Genomic DNA, 18,407 nt, shown 5'->3' on the forward strand with positions numbered 1-18,407 from the left:
TACTACTTCTTGAGATACTGATTATTTTTTGCTAAAAAAGATACAGAAAACATTTCATAAGACAGCTTATTTTAGGGGTGCCTGGGTGGCTCAGTCAGTCAAGCATCCAACTTTGGCTCAGGTCATGATCTCAGTCTGTGAGTTCGAGCCCTACATGGGGCTCTTGCTGACAGCTCGGCGCCTGGAGCCAGATTCAGATTCTGTGTTGCCCTCTCTCTCTGCCCCTCCCCCACTCACATTCTGTCTCTCTCTCAAAAATAAACAAAAATTTAAAAGTCAGCTTACTTTAACTTTAAACACCTAACAGAGTTTAAATGATCCCATAAATTATTCAGAGAATACGTGAAGCTTACAAATATAGCTTCTAAGTAAGATTAAAGCAAACCATATACTCCAAAGACGTTAACGTTTTCAGTCTAGAAAAACATGACAATGTGGATAGCTTAAATGAAGGCTGATAAAAAGCCTAATTTCACACCTGCTTCATATAAATATTATCATTCCCCTTTTGTGGATTAGAAAACAGACCCAGAAAACTTCCATTTCTTGCCCAGAGACACAGCACTCCCAAAAGATACAGCAGGATTCAGCCACTACATCATTTCAGAACCCCACGCCACTCATCAAACTACCTGAGAATGAACGCATAACATTCATTTGGCTAACCTAAAGGAACCATTTTGATGTATTATGGAGGCTTTTAGACAAACACTGTAGTTCTTAAAAGATTTCACTTACTGGGGTCCAAGAACCATGTCGCCACTGAGCTATCTTTCCCGTGGGAATAGCTGGCAATGAAGTGGCCCCAATTTTAGGAATAACTGGGCAAGGCATAACCGAACAATCCTGTTCAAAAGAAAAATGCATCTCAAAATATCAGTAAGTTCATCACTCTAATTTATGTCAAATTCTATACTTCATTTCTTCTTCTGCACGTCTAATTTAAAAAGAGCTGAATTACAAGTTAGTGATGCAAAAGTTTTTATTTTTCAGAAGTACAAAGTACTGTCAAGGGCTCCCAGTGGGTAGTATAAATCTGAATTATAAAGTTTGGATCATCCTCTCTGATGGTTGAAAGGAAAGAAGCAAAACTAGCACTAAGCTGAAATATCCTGAATGAACGTAGGACACTATTTTCAAGTAGTACAAAACACTTTAGAACTTCATATGCACAACAGACACTATCCGTGTGCATTTCAAAGGAAAATACCTAACAAATGAGTGATTCAGTGGCAGATCAAGTGTAAAAAAAGCTACAAAACTGGCAACACCAAAAAAGATAAACTCTCCAACACACAGGTACACAAACATGTTTTCAAGGGATAGAAGTAGGAAAAAAATGTATGAAATAAGTTAAATACATGAATCCTCCTGTAACAAGACTTTTTGTTTACTATCCGCGAAGAGGTGTCCTTTACCTGCCTATCACTTGGGCGACTAGCTCCGTGGCACGCTCTGTCATCTAAGACTGCGCTGAGTAGCTCATTGACACATTTAACAGCACGCATCTGATACCCTCGTCCACATGTGGCTGTGCACTGAAAGGATAGAAGCACTTATCAAACGCCATTGTTCAAAAGTTGTATACGTTTTCTTAATATACTTCCAGATCTTATTAGTGCTTTACACCAGATTCCACACAAAATCAGCAAATGTAATCCATACATATCATTCCATTTAATACAGATAATAAAATATTGAAGTTAAAATGGACAACTGTTCTATCTTTAAAAAGTTATGTAGGGAGGGCTTAGTTGGTTAAACGTATGACTCCTGATTTCGGCTCAGGTCATAACCTCCTGGTTAATGAGTTCGAGCCCTGCATCAGACTCTGAGCTGCCAGTGCAGAGCCTGCTTGGGATTCCCTCCCCCTCCTTCTCTCCCTCTTCCTCCCCGACTTGTGCTCTCTCTCAAAATAAACTTAAAAAAAAAAATTCTTAAGTTACGTAAAGTAGTGCCTGGGTGGCTTAGTTGGTTAAGCATCCAACTCCTGATTTTGGCTCAGATCATAATCTTGTGGTCGTGAGGTGGGATGTTCTCTCTCAAAATAAACAAACCAAAAAAAAAAATAAAAAAAAAAGCTTTGTAAAAATTTCAATAGAGTCTTGATATGTTGGAGGCAGAGTTCATACAATTTAGGAGAACCAAATACTTTTCAAAATCTACCTGGTGTATGTATATATGGCTTTTAATACACTAAATTATCTTCAAAGAGATAATGAAAGATGATCATCAAGTTGAATGAAGAAGAGACAAGGTTTCCTATCCACGGTGACAACCTGCATGGGTTAACGGGCTGCCCATCTTCATCCAGCCTGACCACTGCTCATCCTGCAAATTCCTGTCTGTTTGGCAAAACTTCTGAACAACAAAACTTAACTCTATCTAAATGCAGTAAAGATAATTTAAGACACAGACAATGAAAATATTTAGAATTTAAACAAAGCTGAAGAATAAATTTGCAGCATTTTAGTGAACAAGTGAAATCAAAAGCAAAGCTGAACTATTTATCACAGCGAAATTGGCACTAAAAAAAAATTGTGTAGATAACAGTTCACATTTTAAGGATATTTTTCCAAGAAGCCAACCCAAATTTAGCTGCATCCATTGAAAGAGTAAAGACACCATAATTGTTCTGCTATTCTATAAAGATGAATTTAACCAGGAAAATCCTTCTCATATACTCACAGAACCCCACGGTCCGACTTGCCAGGAAGCACACGCGTGAAGCTCACACGGTCTTAGAGACTCAGGTTTGGTTCTTGGATTGCAGAGACCATCACTCAAGTGGTCTTCATTCAGCTGACACCACACCTGCCGCTGTTTTGTTCCTTTTCCACATGTAACATGACACTGAAATACAGGTGATTATTTTCAATATTAGTTAACACAAATACCTAAAAAAAAAAAAAGATCAATTCACACATTGATATGTACTTGAAAGACCATTCTAAGGACAGTTTCCCTTCACTGCTCCAGAGATATTCAGCAAGTAACATCAGCCACCTCAATCCCACTGTAGCTGTCCATTTGTTCTAGAAAAAGGTACTAAACCTTAGGTTATGTAAATATCTCAGGGTACGGTCAACACTGGGACTTTCTTATGAAAATGGTTAGATATTCAACACTAATGTTACCGTTGCCAGATAGTTTATGATTTAAATAATTTAAGAACCATTAATTTGTTATTGCCTTGATAATACATTTATAGAGCAAGAACAAATTACTTTTGAGTTCTTTAAAGCCTTCGAGCACAAAGCTTTCCTGTAGAAAATTGTAACAGTTCTTAGCCTCATCTTTTTAATGTTACCTCACTCCACTCACTAGTAGCCCAACTGGGGCAGGAAAATTCATTGCAATTCTCTGTCGTCATGCGGGGAAGCTCTTGGCATTCTCTGTTAGCAAGACGGTGGCCAAAGTTATTTATACAGTAAGATTCTCGAGACCTTTCCCCTCCTCCACAACTCCTAGAACACTGACAAAACAAAACGAAAACAGTGTGACCTATGGGAAGAATGAAGACTTTAACAAAAATATACTTTAATAATTAAATAATTAAATAATAATTAAATAACAAATTTTTAATAAGAAAAGAGAGGCAACTTTTCTTAAGTAATACTGGTTATTTGTACCTGGGACCATTCTGAATAATGCCATCTTGTTAAGACACAGTCACCATGGCAGGGTTCTCGTGTGGGAGGTTTAAGTTGGTCACCACAATAGTGGTCATCTACTGGAACAGTCTGTCCTTTATGAATGGAATACTTCATGCAGTGAACATCTAAGGACCTATATCCTTGACCACAATGGGATGAGCATTCACTTTTGCCAATGATGTGCCACCTAGAAAAAAGGAGGTTATTTTACTTAGGGATGCTAATTAATGCAGTTTAAAAAAATGGATTCAGGGGCGCCTGGGTGGCTCAGTCAGTTAGGCGTCTGATTTCAACTCAGGTCATGATCTCACAGTCTGTGAGTTTGAGCCCCGCATCGGGCTCTGTGCTGACAGCTCAGAGACTGGAGCCTGTTTCGGATTCCGTGTCTCCCTCTTTCTGACCCTCCCCCGTTCATGCTCTGTCTCTGTCTCAAAAATAAACATTAGAAAAAAATTTTTTAAAAAATGGATTCAGAGAAACTCTTGCATACATTTTTTAAAATTGTTAAAACTGATGAACCCACCTGAAGATACTTGATATACCATTAATTTAGATGAAAAATTCTGAGATAAACCCAAACTTCCATTTTTATAGATGAGAAAATGAGGCCTAGGGATATGTGTTCACATGGTAGAAATGCTGAACTTTTGATAAAAATCATTTTCCCCACAAATAAAATCTAACTCTCTAAATACATAAAAATGGAGGTTGTCTGGTTAAAGCTGGAGATAGGGAACCAGCACTATACCTGGTGACTTCATTCTGACTTTTGGTGGTGGTTTGGGAGGCAGGTCCAAGAAACCCCAAGATTTCCCAAAAAAACCTTTGCACACAACTGGTCTAGATCAAGATTACCCAATTACTTAGTGGCAGGTTTAAGACTGAATATATTTAACTCATCAGGTAGAATCTCACTATGCAATCACTCAAAATGATCAGGGAATATCTGGGAATCTGACTCTATCAGTAAGACAAAGCCTTTAGAAGTTGGAAAACTAGGTTTTTGTAAAGCATATCGCATTTCTCATTCTTGTACTCTGTTTTTAGACAGGTCTGCAGAGAAAACTTTTTTTCTGCAAGTAAGAATCTGCTGGTTTTAGCCAAACTATCCCAATTATATATAGTCTAGCCATCTATGCAGCAATATGGGTGCACCAGTATAATGAAGCATAGAGTTCACAGAGTTCATTTCAATTCCCAGTAGCATCTCAAGGATTACCTGGTGTTTCACTCCACGAGTGGATGAGCTTTCTTCAAGCAGTTCTTTCCACTATGTCTTTAAACAACATATACAAAAATTACCATTCTTGCTGAACAAGAGGTTTTGGCCACCGCTGAATCTCAATGGTCACTCGCTAAATGGGGTTGTTCTTAGCTTTACAGTAAGACCAATACGCCCCTCTCCCGCAAAATACAGGAAATTTAGAAGTGGAAACTCCCCTGCCCCATAATCTAGGATCACATTTCTTAATGTTTAATGGACAAAATATTGGGAAGATTGAGGAACAATCTACTAATTCTTTAATCCTCAAACTTTAAAAGTTTATTGGCTCATGAGTTCACCACCATTCTACAAAATTTATTGTTTTAGATCTTCAAAGCACGGATTTTAAGATTAGAGTTTACTTATATATTTTATAAATTTGTTTCCATTTCCTAGATAGAAGTTTGAGGTATTCATCAAATACTATGAATAAACTGCCAAGTTCACTTGCCAAGTTTCACAGTAAGTTATCGAGCCTGTAATTTTGTATTAGCTGGGACAAAGGATAGACATTAACATACATGGCCATTCAAGCAGGTACTGCACTAGATGCTTTAGATGCTTTATGTCTTAGTTCACTTAAGGATTTTAACTTGGTTACTTTACTCATACACTGATTATATTACACATTTTTTTTTTTTTTACCTTAGTTCACAGTCTGTATTGCACCTTTCAGTCACAAACAATGGAAGTGGTAAGTGGTCACATCTCTGATCAGAAACCACCACATGATCACTCTTCCGAACGCAGGCAATTTTTCTTCTATGAAGACCTTGGCCATTGTCAAAGGAAAATTAGAAATCAAAGGAAAAATTCTCTTAAGCAGATGTTGTAGGATTATTTACTTCTGCTAATAGCCTAAAGGATTTAGCTAAGAAAGAAAAAAAAAAATTCCAACAGGATAGACTAGCATTTTAGTCAGGAATGACTTTCTAGAGTAAGCAAGCTGAATCCTGGAAGACTGAAAGTTTGCTTAGTAAAGAGACTTAAGGAGGACAGGCCACGTGTGGAGGAGAAAGAAATGCATTAGAGATGGCTGGAGTGGTTGTTAGTGGAGAGATGAGTGGTCAGGGTTGGCAATGATGCTACGTAGTACATTGCTGTCCCCCATTATTTGCTTTCCTTTTCCCTAGAAGAAAATTGTACATCTCCACTTGCTACAATGTTATAACTGCCTTTGGGAGGAATATACTTCCTTGTTCATGGACACTGGCTTATGCCAACCAACTGCAAAAGTCCGTGACCTTTCCACTTGTAAGCAGAAGCGCTAAAAGCCATAATATGTTTCTGCCCAGCTCACTTTCCCTTTTCTGTCTCTAAAACAGCCTTCCCCAGGTGGGGTGATCTTTCAGCCTGGAATCATGAATGAAAAGACACGGACAATAAAAAGACCACTGGTTGCCAAGTTTGAGGGGGCATGGAGGGACTTTTAGGGCAAAGTATTCTTCATGATACTGTAATAGTGGCTACACACCATTAAAAATTTGTCAGAACCCATAATATGCACAACACAGAGTGAACCCTAACGTAAACTATGGACTTTAAGTATGCATCAATTGTAACAAATGTGCCACATTAATTCAATGTTTAGAGATGAACTGCAGCGAGGGAGGAGGTGAAAATTTGTGAATTTTCTATACTTTCTGCTCAATTTTTCTATAAACCCAAAACTGCCCTAAAAAGGTGGTCTTAAGTTAAAAATGACAGCGATGTAGATACCAAGCTAAGAAGAGTCATAGCCAATTAGCAGCTAAAACACAGCATGAGCAAGAAATAAACTTTTGGTTTTCAAAGCCATTGGATTTGCTGGTTCGTTGTATGCAGTATAACCACAGAAAAAGCAAACTAAGAAGAGATATAATGGGTCCGAGTAGACAGAACTTTACACTTTCTGCAATGTGGAGACAGGAAGACTTTCAGCAGTCAGTGACATGATCAAGTTTCTGTTTCATCAAAGTTCAACTGTATGCTTCCCGTTAACTAAACATGAACACGCATGTTTATCTTTATTCCTTCCTAAATACCATCTGAAATAACCATAAGGAATTTTGAAAAGGCACTAACCTAAAAGAACAAAAATATTAAAAAAAAGGAACAGTAGGCAAGAAAAGCAAATTTTAAATATGAAAAGTAGATGGATACAACTAACAGAGCCAAGAAAGCTGAAACTTAAGCCTATGGAGGGGACAAATGAATAAAGAAACTAACCATTCATGCCAAAGAATAAGAGAAAATCCCAGGAATTGAAAACACTAAGTTCCTCTGAAGAGGTGAATGTGTGAGGGGTAGGCCTGAAAAAAATGGAGAACTGATTGAAAAGTATTTACAAAGAACAGTTAGACCCCCTACCCTTCTAGTTAAGAGTGGCACTGTCCAATAAAAACAGAATGTGAGCCATGTGTGTGATTTCACATTTTCTAGTAGTCACGTTAAATAAAGTAAAAAGACATAGGCGAAATGAAAATTTATGTTTAGCCTCAAGTATCTAAAATATCATTTTATGAATATGAAAACTACAATATATTTTACAGCTTTTTCATACTGAGTTCTCAAAATCCATTGGCATTTCACACTTATACCACATTTCAATGGGTGAGCTACATTTGGCTGGTGGCTACCCTATTGGGTAGCAAAACTCTAGAGAGGTGAACTTAAGGACACAGACATAGCTTAGGGAAGTTGGTGAAGCACTGTGCCCACAAAGGGGGAATTAAGTAAAAGTCTCCATAGTGAATGAGGAGAACCAGGCCTACTGGAATCTTTCTTTCCATTTCCCTCCAGCATTGAGCCAAATTTATGGTTCCACAGTCTCCCTGCTGACCATTTGAAGATGAAAAGATTCCTCTCTTGAGAGGCCCTTTAGCCCCCCAAAAATCAACTGACAATGACATGTGGGGCTTCTCCCCAATGACACATGAAAGGGTCATTTTGTGATCCATTACTCTATAATGAGGTCTTACTTGACTTGTCTGACCAACACAGAACTTGTAGCATTTTAGCCTTAAATATCAACAGCAAAGTATCAGCAGACATTTCAGGAAATCCACTAACACAGAAGAGACCAAAATAAAAACAAAGACTAAAATGAAATAGGTCAGAGAGAAAATTTAAAGACTATGATTAATATGGTCAGAGACACAGATATTACACATTTATGAAACAAAATCAAGAGGTTATGAGCAAAAACATTAACCACGTAAATTCAGATCAGTCGAGGAGGTTGAATGTCCAAAATATACACATTTCAGAAAAGTGGAGGAGAAAATTTAATGTGAGGAAATTATCAAAGAAATTATGCAGTGGGGCGCCTGGGTGGCGCAGTCGGTTAAGCGTCCGACTTCAGCCAGGTCACGATCTCACGGTCCGTGAGTTCGAGCCCCGCGTCGGGCTCTGGGCTGATGGCTCAGAGCCTGGAGCCTGTTTCCGATTCTGTGTCTCCCTCTCTCTCTGCCCCCTACCCCCCCGTTCATGCTCTGTGTCTCTCTGTCCCAAAAATAAATAAACATTGAAAAAACAAAAATTATGCAGTAAAATTTCTCAAGTCAAAGAATCCATTTCCAAATGTGAATGCCATCCTAATGACCTAGGAAAATAGATGAAAAAAAACACCAACATCAAGGCCAATTGTCCCGAAATTTCATACCACTAGAATTAGAGAGGAGCCACAAAACTACCACAGTGGAAAGGGTCACATAGAAACACAGGCAATCAGAAAAGATGACTGTCAAAATTCTAAAGGACAATCATCTAACTTACAATTTATCCCAAACTGATCAAATGTGAAAGTAGAATAATGCTACTTTCAGATAAGAAAGGTCTCAAAACAAAAACAAAAACAAAAAAACACCATAACACCACACCACCACCACAACAAAAAACAACTACCTCTGTTTCTCAAGAATATCCTGAGGAATATGTTCCACCAGTGGGGAAGTAAAAGAATTCATGGGATTGAGAAAACCAGGAATCCAACACAAAGTAAAAGAGAATCCCAGAAAAATAATGAAGCAGAAGTTCAAGAGGGTAGCCATGTATCAGGACTAAAAGCAACACAACCGAATTAGAGCAAGAGAAAAGAGGGCCACAATAACAGATGAAAAAGTACAGGAAAATTCAAACTGACAGATTAAGTAATGTACTTGAAAATATGAAGATGAAATTTATAGCTCTCACAAAGTCTGGGAACAGAGGACATTCCATACACAGAAAAGACTGAAGGAATTTCATTTTAGACAAACTAACAAGTTACACATAAAGAGGGAATATCATCATAGTACACTATGTGGCAAATCAACTAATAGCTTTTCCCCTCTAGCACAAAATTATTTAAGAGACCTCTGTGCCGTTCAGACTCCCAAACCATTTCATCAGGTCTTGTCGAACCTTCCATTTGGAGCTTGCTGTTCTTTACTTGGTATGTCCCTCGCCCCGCCCCCCACCATTTTAGAAGGTTCCTTCACTTACCTGATGTTTGTGCTTGTTCCTAGCTCCCCATATCTACTGCCACAGCCCAGCATGCCTAGTGGGTGCTGCAATGACGTTCCCTGCTTCCCAAATCTCCATTCCCTTCTGTAAGGCAAATCTAGGGTCCCTCTGTCAAAATCAATGTCTCCTCCTGTGTTACTATTGTTCTTCCTTCCAGTGTTTATCCTAGTCAGTCTTGCACCATCTACAGCAGCCTCCCTCCAGAGACGCTGTCCTGACAAAAACATCTGTTCCCATGCAAGCATTCTGAGTACCACTATCCCAGCATCACAGGACCAAGTCTGTGATTTTTTTCTGAAGAGGACACCACCATTCCTTGGTACCTTGAGGTCAGTTTGTTAGTGTGTCCCTCACATTCCCATCACCTCTATGGCTACTGCCTCTGGCAACCCACCTTATTTCAGCTCATTTCCATATGGTTCTAAGAACCCCCCTCCTCTGAATCACTGCTCCCCTAAATTCTCAAACCTTTTCTCTAGGCCCTGTGAGAACTACTTTCCAGTGCATCAAATTTCCCTGCACCTTCAGGCTGAATCTCCTCACAGCCTGTTCCACCTTTCCTGTGGCTCTCTGTGCATACCTGTCACATTACATTCACTACTGTAAGCCAAGAAAATCTACTCATGCTGGTTTCATCCACCAGAAGGTAAAACTTGAATGCAGGACTGGGGTCTTACTTTGAAACAGAGTAGTCCCTCAAATTTAACTGATTTTTAAAGTATTACACCATTAAGTATCCACGATTACAGATTTCCCAAAGACCCCACTCTTCATTTTCTTTCCCTACTGTAAATGCCCCTGGCTGTTCCATTTCAAACTATTCCTCTTTCAGGGATTCATGCCATCAGTACAAAATATATTTCCCTGTGTTCATGGAAGGAAGACAGAGGAATGGAAGAATGTCAGACCCCTAACACTGGAAGGAGACAGGTTATTAGGAGAGTGTATGGAGGGGAGTGGAGGAGAGGGAAACCATACACAATACTACCCCTCATCTGTGGTTTTGCTCTCTGTACTTTCAGTCACCTGAAGTCAACTGTGGTCCAGAAGATGATCCACCTTCTAATGTACCTTGGCAAGGGTCAGTATAGCCTAATGCTGTCGCAAAGCCTACAGCATTCACCTCACTTCCATCTCATCACAAAAGCATTTTATCACCTCACATCACCACAAGGAGGGGGAGTACAGTACAATAAAGTTTGCAACAACATTCACAGAACTTTTAAGTACAGGTAACCTTTGATCAATATAGGCTTGAACTGTATGGCTCCGTTCACTTTTTTTTTTTTTTTTTTGATAAATACACTACCATACCATAAATGTATTTTCTCTTATGATTTTAACATTCTTTCCTTCAGCTTACTTTACTGTGAAACCACAGCATATAATACATGCAACATACAAAATACATGTTAATCAACTGCTTGTTATCAGTAAAGATTCCAGTGAAGGGTAACCTATTAGTTAAAATTAGTAGTCAAGGGTTATATATCAATTTTTAACCGCGTGGGTGTTGGTACTCCTAATTCGTGTGTTGTTCAAGGGTCGAATGTATATTGTTGTATTTGTTCAATTTTATTACCAGTTAGTGTTAATCTCTTACTATGATAAAGATGAACCTTTATCATAGGTATGTATGTATAGGAAAAAAAAACATAGCACATAAGACGTTAGACACCATCCGCAGTTTCAAGCATCTAGTGGAGGTCTTTTGGAATGTATCCTCCATCATAAGGGGGGGATGAATGTACAAGTTAGAGAAATTTCTTGTGACAGAGAAAGAATGAAACAATGCAGTAAGAGAAAATGCCCGAAAAGGTAGAGATAGAAAAGGCTGTTAAGTATGAGTGGGGAGAAAAGTCAGAGATAAAAGAAACCTTTGTGTGTCTTTGTGATGGTGTGTGTGTGTGTGTGTGTGTGTGTAGACAGTTGGGGAATTCCAGAGGCAGACGGCCCCCAAAGTATCCCAAGTTATACGAGCATACACACACTTCTGCCTCCTTTACTTAATTCCAGGGTACCTTGACACATCTTGGTACAGTCTTGCCATGGTCCATGCGGATCCCAAGCGAATAGGTCGCTCTTCTCTTCCACAGGGATATTGAAGGAATATCGTACATCAGGGTTGTATAAATTACCCACACACAAAACCTCAAAAATACACAGGAGCATATAATTAATTCATTAAAATATATTCTTGAAAGACATCATTATTATAGTTAATAAACGCAAAGCCCTTAACCATCAACTTACTAACGGGATTAAAACTAAGTCTTATTAAGGACCCCTGAGAATTTACCTGCAGAACAATTTCTTCCTCCAGCCGATCAGTACTATTAATTCTTTCAATTGAGCTGTTTGAACCACTGTATTCAAAAATAGCTCCTTGTATGTTGATTTCTTTTTTTGACATACTTACAACAAAATTCCCGTTTAAAAGAAAATTCCCCTGAGTGTCAGATAATGCTGTAAAAGAATAGCACCCATGAAATAGAAAAACAGTACAGTCAACAGCACAATATTTAAACTTTAAAATTCAAGTTCTTTTCTGAAATTAATGTAAATTAATTTGTAAAACAAATTTTATTTTACTGTAATATGTTATCTAATCCATACTTAGGGAAAAACTATAGCCTATCAGTTTAGGATATTAAATTCACCCTGAGAAGATCATCTTTCATGAGGCCTGCAGTTTTAGAGGGGACATAGAGGAAGAGGGAAAACAGAAATCATAGACCCAGAAGACACATCAGCTCAATCAGTTTTGGTCATGGATGGTGAGGCAAGAAAGAACATCTAGACTGCTGCAGTGTTCCATTTATACTTGTCTTGGAAAAAATGTACAAAGCTATAAAATTCTAGGAGTCTATATTCTAAAAGGCCATCCAATGGCCATACTATTCTCTATATAAATGTCTGGATCTTTTTCATGGAGAGGCACTATGGCTACTGACACACGTACATGACTGCTTTCCAGAATACTCCTATCTCCCCTTCGGTTCATGCCCCGTGTTCTCATTCCCATTGAGGTGTTAATATAAGCATATCAAATACGTGTATGTGTATATTTATCCACTATATATTTGTATATACATAAAGTAGTATAGTATATACTCAAAGTTACTTTTAAAATCTAAACTGGCCTGGTGTCCACAGTAGTAGGGTAGTAAGATGAACCAAATTTGGCCTGAGAACAATGGGTTTATATTCATATGGTTCTATGTGATCTTGGACAAACCAGTTGCTTAGTTTCCTAACTGCACCAGGAATATTAATTCCTACTTCACAGTCTTTTGAATCAGGATCAAATATAGAAAATGTTTGTAGAAACGTGTAAGTTGTAAAGCACTGTGTTTCATCTTCAAGAGGATGTCTAATATTTCAAGTATTATGCTAATAAAAACTCCGTACTAATCAAGCACTATTTTGCTTCCTTTACTTATATACTTTTCAGTAGAACAATAAGCTTTCCAGAAAACATCTGTGTGGCCCTCCAGAGAACCTCACCCAAAGCACACAAGTTACCGAGGGCTAGACTTCTTAATGAATACAACACCCCTGGACAAAGCAATCTTGAAGGGATTATTGCCAAATAAATTTGGACTATAGTCCATAGTATGGACTACAATGACTGTCTTCATATTTTCCTGAGTCCAATGAAAAACCAGTAAAGCTCTAGACATATCCTCTAAAATGCAAATTCCTCTAATGAGTTTGTACTTTATCCAAAGTGGATAGGTCCATTTACAGAACTTTCAGTCATATTATAATTAAGGGAAATAAAATTTACTGAGAAAAAAAAAAACATATGCATTTTACTACTTTTGGTTACCAAAGCTGATTTTATAAATATGCTTCCAAATCCCTTCTAATAATTTCACCTATTTGCTCAAGTTAGACTTTGACAGTCCCATTAGTACCTCTCTTATAAAGTATATCAATACCTTATTGGTAAACATTTCTAGTTTTTAAACTTGGGCAGAAACTGTTGTCCATTCCTAGGAAGATACAAATATCTACATTTGGAACCTAAGAGCAGCATATTAAATATCTACAATATGGTTGCATATATATCTATGTACATGCACCTAGGTACTATTGTTGGCAAAGGAAAAGAAATGCAACAAAATGAAAAAGGAAAATATCAAAATACTTAGGTTTGATTTTCTTTGAAAAATTTTGTTTGCATTTTTTACAAAGGGGAAATCGATTGAACATAAAATTAACCATTATATATTTTTTTACATTTATTTTTTTTCAAAGACAGAGTGAGACAGAGTGCAAGTGGAGGAGGGGCAGAGAGAGAAGGAGACACAGAATCTGAAGCAGGCTCCAGGCTCTGAGCAAGAGCTCAGCACAGAGCCCGATGCGGGGCTTGAACCCATGAACCGTGAGATCATGACCCGAGCCGAAGTCGGACACTTAACCAACTGAGCCACCCAAGCGTCTCTAAAATTAACCATTTTAAATTAAGCAATTCAATGGCATTATATTCACAATGTTATACAACTACCACCTCTAATTGTAAAATTTTTTCATTAACGCAAAAGGAAAATCTGCATCCGTGAAGCACTTGTTCCCTTTGCATTTACTTTATAATGTCAATTTAAGTCCTGAGATAAGCTCTTCATTATAGATTCAGATTCCTACTTACAAGCAGTGATAACTTGGGCCAGTATTTCACATTATTGTGAAACAGATACTTTCGGTATCAGCTCTATACCATCCCTTAATTCCAGCGTGGTGAATTGAGGTAAGTCAATATTAAGGTATCTCCCAGACAGAAGGTAAAGGATTTGTAAAGCATTCTTTTCTTTGGGCCTAAGTGAAATTCTTTAAAGCCAAAAGCTAATTTCCAAAAATAAACAACAAAGTTTATACCCTGGAAGTAGTTGAAGGACAACATACTGTGACTATATTTATTAACATTTAAAAGTCTGAGGGGCGCCTGGGTGGCGCAGTCGGTTAAGCGTCCGACTTCAGCCAGGTCACGATCTCGCGGTCCGTGAGTTCGAGCCCCGCGTCGGGCTCTGGACTGATGGCTCGGAGCCTGGAGCCTGTTTCCGATTCTGTGTCTCCCTCTCTCTCTGCCCCTCCCCCGTTCATGCTCTCTCTCTGTCCCAAAAATAAATAAACGTTGAAAAAAAAATTAAAAAAAAAAAATAAAAGTCTGAAATCAATTCTCAGTCTTGCTTTAACAGAAGTTTTTTTTTCAAGTCTCTAAGTACTTTTGATACGTGGTTAAAACATTCAATGAAACTCTTTAAAGAACATTTAACCCCAAAGAAGTCTATAATTTTAGATAAAAAGATTTTATATTCTAAATCTAACAGAAAACACTGTTGTGTAGAAATATCCTGAATTTGGAATCTTTATATTCTAAATATACATGCAACTTTAACTGAATATAACCTTTGGTTATATAAAACGCTCTTATGGGGATAAAGCAAATTTTTCAGAATTTTGTTCAGTGTCTGTAACGGTAAGATCTAAGGGGCCTTATGGTGGCTCAGTCAAGTTAGTGTTTGACTCTTGATTTCAGCGCAGGTCACGATCCTCATGTTGTAGGATGGAGCGCCACTTTGGGTTTTGTGCCGAGCATGGCACCCGCTTATGATGGTCTCTTTCCCTTTGCCTCTCTCCCCCATTTGTGTGCGCACTCTAAAAAAGAAGATCTAGCATATAACTCAAGAGGAAAACATTCAGGGAGTCAGATGACTTGAGCCGAGTATGAACTGAAATGCCTGTTTGCTCAAGGGGCTCTTCTTGCCTTACAAGAATTCACATCAACCGCAGACCTCCATGAAATTGCACACAAATCACATATTGGCTGCTGTTTACTAGAAATGTTTACCAAGGTAATTGTCATCTTCTGGTTTTCCAGAATAGCTGTGCTGAAGAATATCAATGTTTGTTGCTCCTGCGGGAATCTTGACAACAACATTATAACCTGCAATATAATTTTATGCGTGTTAATTTTCACAAGCTGATGGCCCAGAGGCTATTACTGAATGACTGAAAAATCTGAATAGTCAGACTTAATTTCATCTTCAAAAAATGATACAGTGTTTATTCTTTTTGAATCTTTTTTTTTTTTTGTAGAAAACCACAAATTACTAAGGATTGAGAAAACACTGTTGTGTAGAAATATCCTGAATTTGGAATCTTAAAGTACACTTCCTAATTTTTCTTCTAAAATTCTGAATGTAGAATGAGAATGGAAATTAGGATTCTAGTTCCTGAGATATTTAGAACACATTCATTTTTAAATTTGACGAATACTTTTGGATTTTCTATTTTCTAATAGGAAAAAAAATCGGGGTTTCAAATGCTATTCAAAAATCTGGAAGAGATGAAAATAGTTGCTCATTGCTCTATGTTTACAAAGAGATTCAGTGAACAGCAAAATAAAGTTAATAACATTTTTTAAGCATTTAGCTTCTACTGTAAGCAGGAATTTCTGTAGCTACCTCCAAAATGTTACATTATTCTTAAAAGTCCACTAATACATTATCATGGCAGAAGTAAAACGTTTATTTTAAGGAAATTAAAATATTTCCACTTTATGAGACCAAATTTAACAATACTGGCACTGCTCAAAAGATGAGGAAATAGTGTATATTAAGAAGTGTTTTCCCTACACCATAAACATTGCTACTACATAGTTTTCCAAATACTCTCGGGTTTAGAGTGAGCCATTAATTTTGCTCTAGTGATTATTATAAGTGGTTCCTTTTCCTTATTAGTTTTTCTTTCTATTTAATACATGGATAAAAACTTGTGATTTTTCTCATATACTAACTTTGTTAAATATGGAACAAAATTAGGAAGTCTTAAGAGATTAAATTTGGGGCATCTATCTGAGTGGCTCAGTTCGTTTAGTGTTTGACTCTTGGTTTTGGCTCAGGTCATGATTTCACAGTTCAGGAGTTCGAGCCCAGCATCAGGCTCCCACTGGCAGTGCAAAGCCTGCATGGGATTCTCTCTCCCTTCTCTGTGCCCCTGCCCCACATGTGCTTGCACATGCTCTCTCTCAAAATGAATAAAAGATAAAAATCAAAGATTAAGTTTGTAGCCCTGATAGATTACCATGCATGTTTTTAGAGCACCTTTATCTATTTCCCTTTAGGGGATCAGATTTTAAAACTAAAGTGACAAATGGTCTGAAACTACATACACTACATGCATATTGGTTTTAAGCCAACAGCCTACCAGAAACGTTTTTAATTAATTTTTTCACTATAAAATATTCCTACTACCACCACTACTCAGGTCTTTGCAGTTATCGTTTTTCAACAAAGCAATTTCTAGGTATTGCAAATGTGAAAGACAAAGGCTACCACCAGGGGGCAGAAATGTGACAAAGGCTACAACTGTACAAATGAATTTAACATCTTTTTCCATTTGCAAACTGATTAATTCATAATACAATTTTGGCAAGGCTATATATTTGATCCTAATGTGGTACATGTGGTTTTCTACAAAAAAAAATTGTTTTTCAGTGGATACAGACCAAACTGATAAATGTGCCATTTTTAACTGGATCAAATGTGTGTGGCTCCTATAAAATAATGGACCTTAACCACAAAAATAACGTCAAATCTAGTGATTGAGATTCATAAGCATCACCCGAGTGTAAAATGTACTATACTCTTCATACGGATAAATACAAAGTGTTGGTTTTAAATTATACTGCTTTAATTGAAGCAATTCATACTAACTTAACTGTTTGAACACAATTTAAGGCTGATAAACTGTAAAAAATACATTTTTCATTTTGCAAAGAAAATTCTACAGAACTACATTTGCTACCATAAAAAGGAAAAGATTGTCCTAGCAAAGTCTCAGAATAGAAAATATGATATATTCTCCTACTAATTTTAAAGAGAAGTGAAATTGATTATATTCCATTTTTACACCACATATGAGGGAAAATCAGAAAAATACATAGCTTACCATAATGAGCACTGTTGAAGACACCTGCCATTGTCCGGCATGAAGAATTATCCCCACCACACACTCCACATTTGTCTCTCCTGGCCTTGGAGTTTAACACATGATCACAGCCAGCTTGCTTCAAAATAACCATTACAACCAAGATTATAAAAATGACTCATTATAAGCATGATGCCTTACAAACTTTTCACAAGTACTCTTTCAATTAATAGATGATTCGATACAATAGGATTTTTCAGAGGATCTATTGATTTTGTTATACATCAATATTTTCACACACCTTTTCACATGGTTGAAAAAAAAGGTTCAAAGGGTCATCCACATACCTCCTGCATCAAAATCACACGGGATGGCATTTAAAAAGGCAGATCCCAGATTTTCTGAATTAAAAATCCTTGGAGGTAAAAACTAGGAATCTGTGTTGTAACAAACATGGACAATAATTCTTATGTCCACCATCCATTTAAGCCACTTTTTAAAGAAATTAATTCAAAGAAACAAAAAAAATCTGATTTAAGGAGCACATTTAAAATAACTTCAACAGGATGTTTTTTGTGATTTTTTTTTAACTCAAAATCTTAGAACTCTGGGAATAGAGTACATTTGAAAATTTACTTCTCCAAAATTAATAACCAGAAAAATAAGTTTATGTAAAGAATGTGTTTATGTAAAGAATGAGTGATTTGATAAAGGTGAGAGTGAATGGTTTGATCCAGGGTTTAAGAACAAGCACAGTTCTCTATGCAGATACTGTCTTCTGCAGACACTGCAACAACTCTTTGTTCTTTAGAATACTCCTAAAATTTAACGATCAAAAAAAATTTCATGAGGTTACTCAAATTTATACACAGAGTATTTCCCAAATTTTGACCAGATATTTTCTGAAAGTAATCTGCATCTATAAGTTCAGATAATCATTGTTTTTCCATTGTATAGGACTTCCTGCTAATTTAGATAAAACCTATTTCTCAGGCCACAGAGTACCCCTTTTCTAGCCTCCAGGTTATTTTTTCCTTTTCTTTGAACATCTCATCAGACCTTTGGGT

At 37.2% G+C, this 18,407-nt stretch overlaps 1 protein-coding gene across 3 annotated transcripts in view; it reads right to left on the reverse strand.

Annotated features, from left to right (window-relative positions):
• ADAMTS20 (ADAM metallopeptidase with thrombospondin type 1 motif 20) overlaps positions 1–18,407 on the reverse strand; it is a 174,249-nt gene that overhangs the window by 75,872 nt on the left and 79,970 nt on the right. For all 3 annotated transcript variants that reach the window (XM_045463296.1, XM_045463295.1, XM_045463294.1), the window contains exons 15-24: positions 17,362–17,479; positions 15,260–15,355; positions 11,705–11,871; positions 11,427–11,556; positions 5,566–5,692; positions 3,633–3,843; positions 3,311–3,475; positions 2,689–2,853; positions 1,419–1,538; positions 739–846 (exon numbers count right to left, since the gene is read on the reverse strand). In XM_045463296.1, the coding sequence (XP_045319252.1) occupies positions 739–846; positions 1,419–1,538; positions 2,689–2,853; positions 3,311–3,475; positions 3,633–3,843; positions 5,566–5,692; positions 11,427–11,556; positions 11,705–11,871; positions 15,260–15,355; positions 17,362–17,479 (1,407 nt within the window). The remainder of the gene's footprint in view (positions 1–738; positions 847–1,418; positions 1,539–2,688; positions 2,854–3,310; positions 3,476–3,632; positions 3,844–5,565; positions 5,693–11,426; positions 11,557–11,704; positions 11,872–15,259; positions 15,356–17,361; positions 17,480–18,407) is intronic.

The sequence above is a fragment of the Leopardus geoffroyi genome, chromosome B4, assembly GCF_018350155.1.
Source record: "Leopardus geoffroyi isolate Oge1 chromosome B4, O.geoffroyi_Oge1_pat1.0, whole genome shotgun sequence".
Taxonomy (NCBI): Eukaryota; Metazoa; Chordata; class Mammalia; order Carnivora; family Felidae; genus Leopardus; species Leopardus geoffroyi.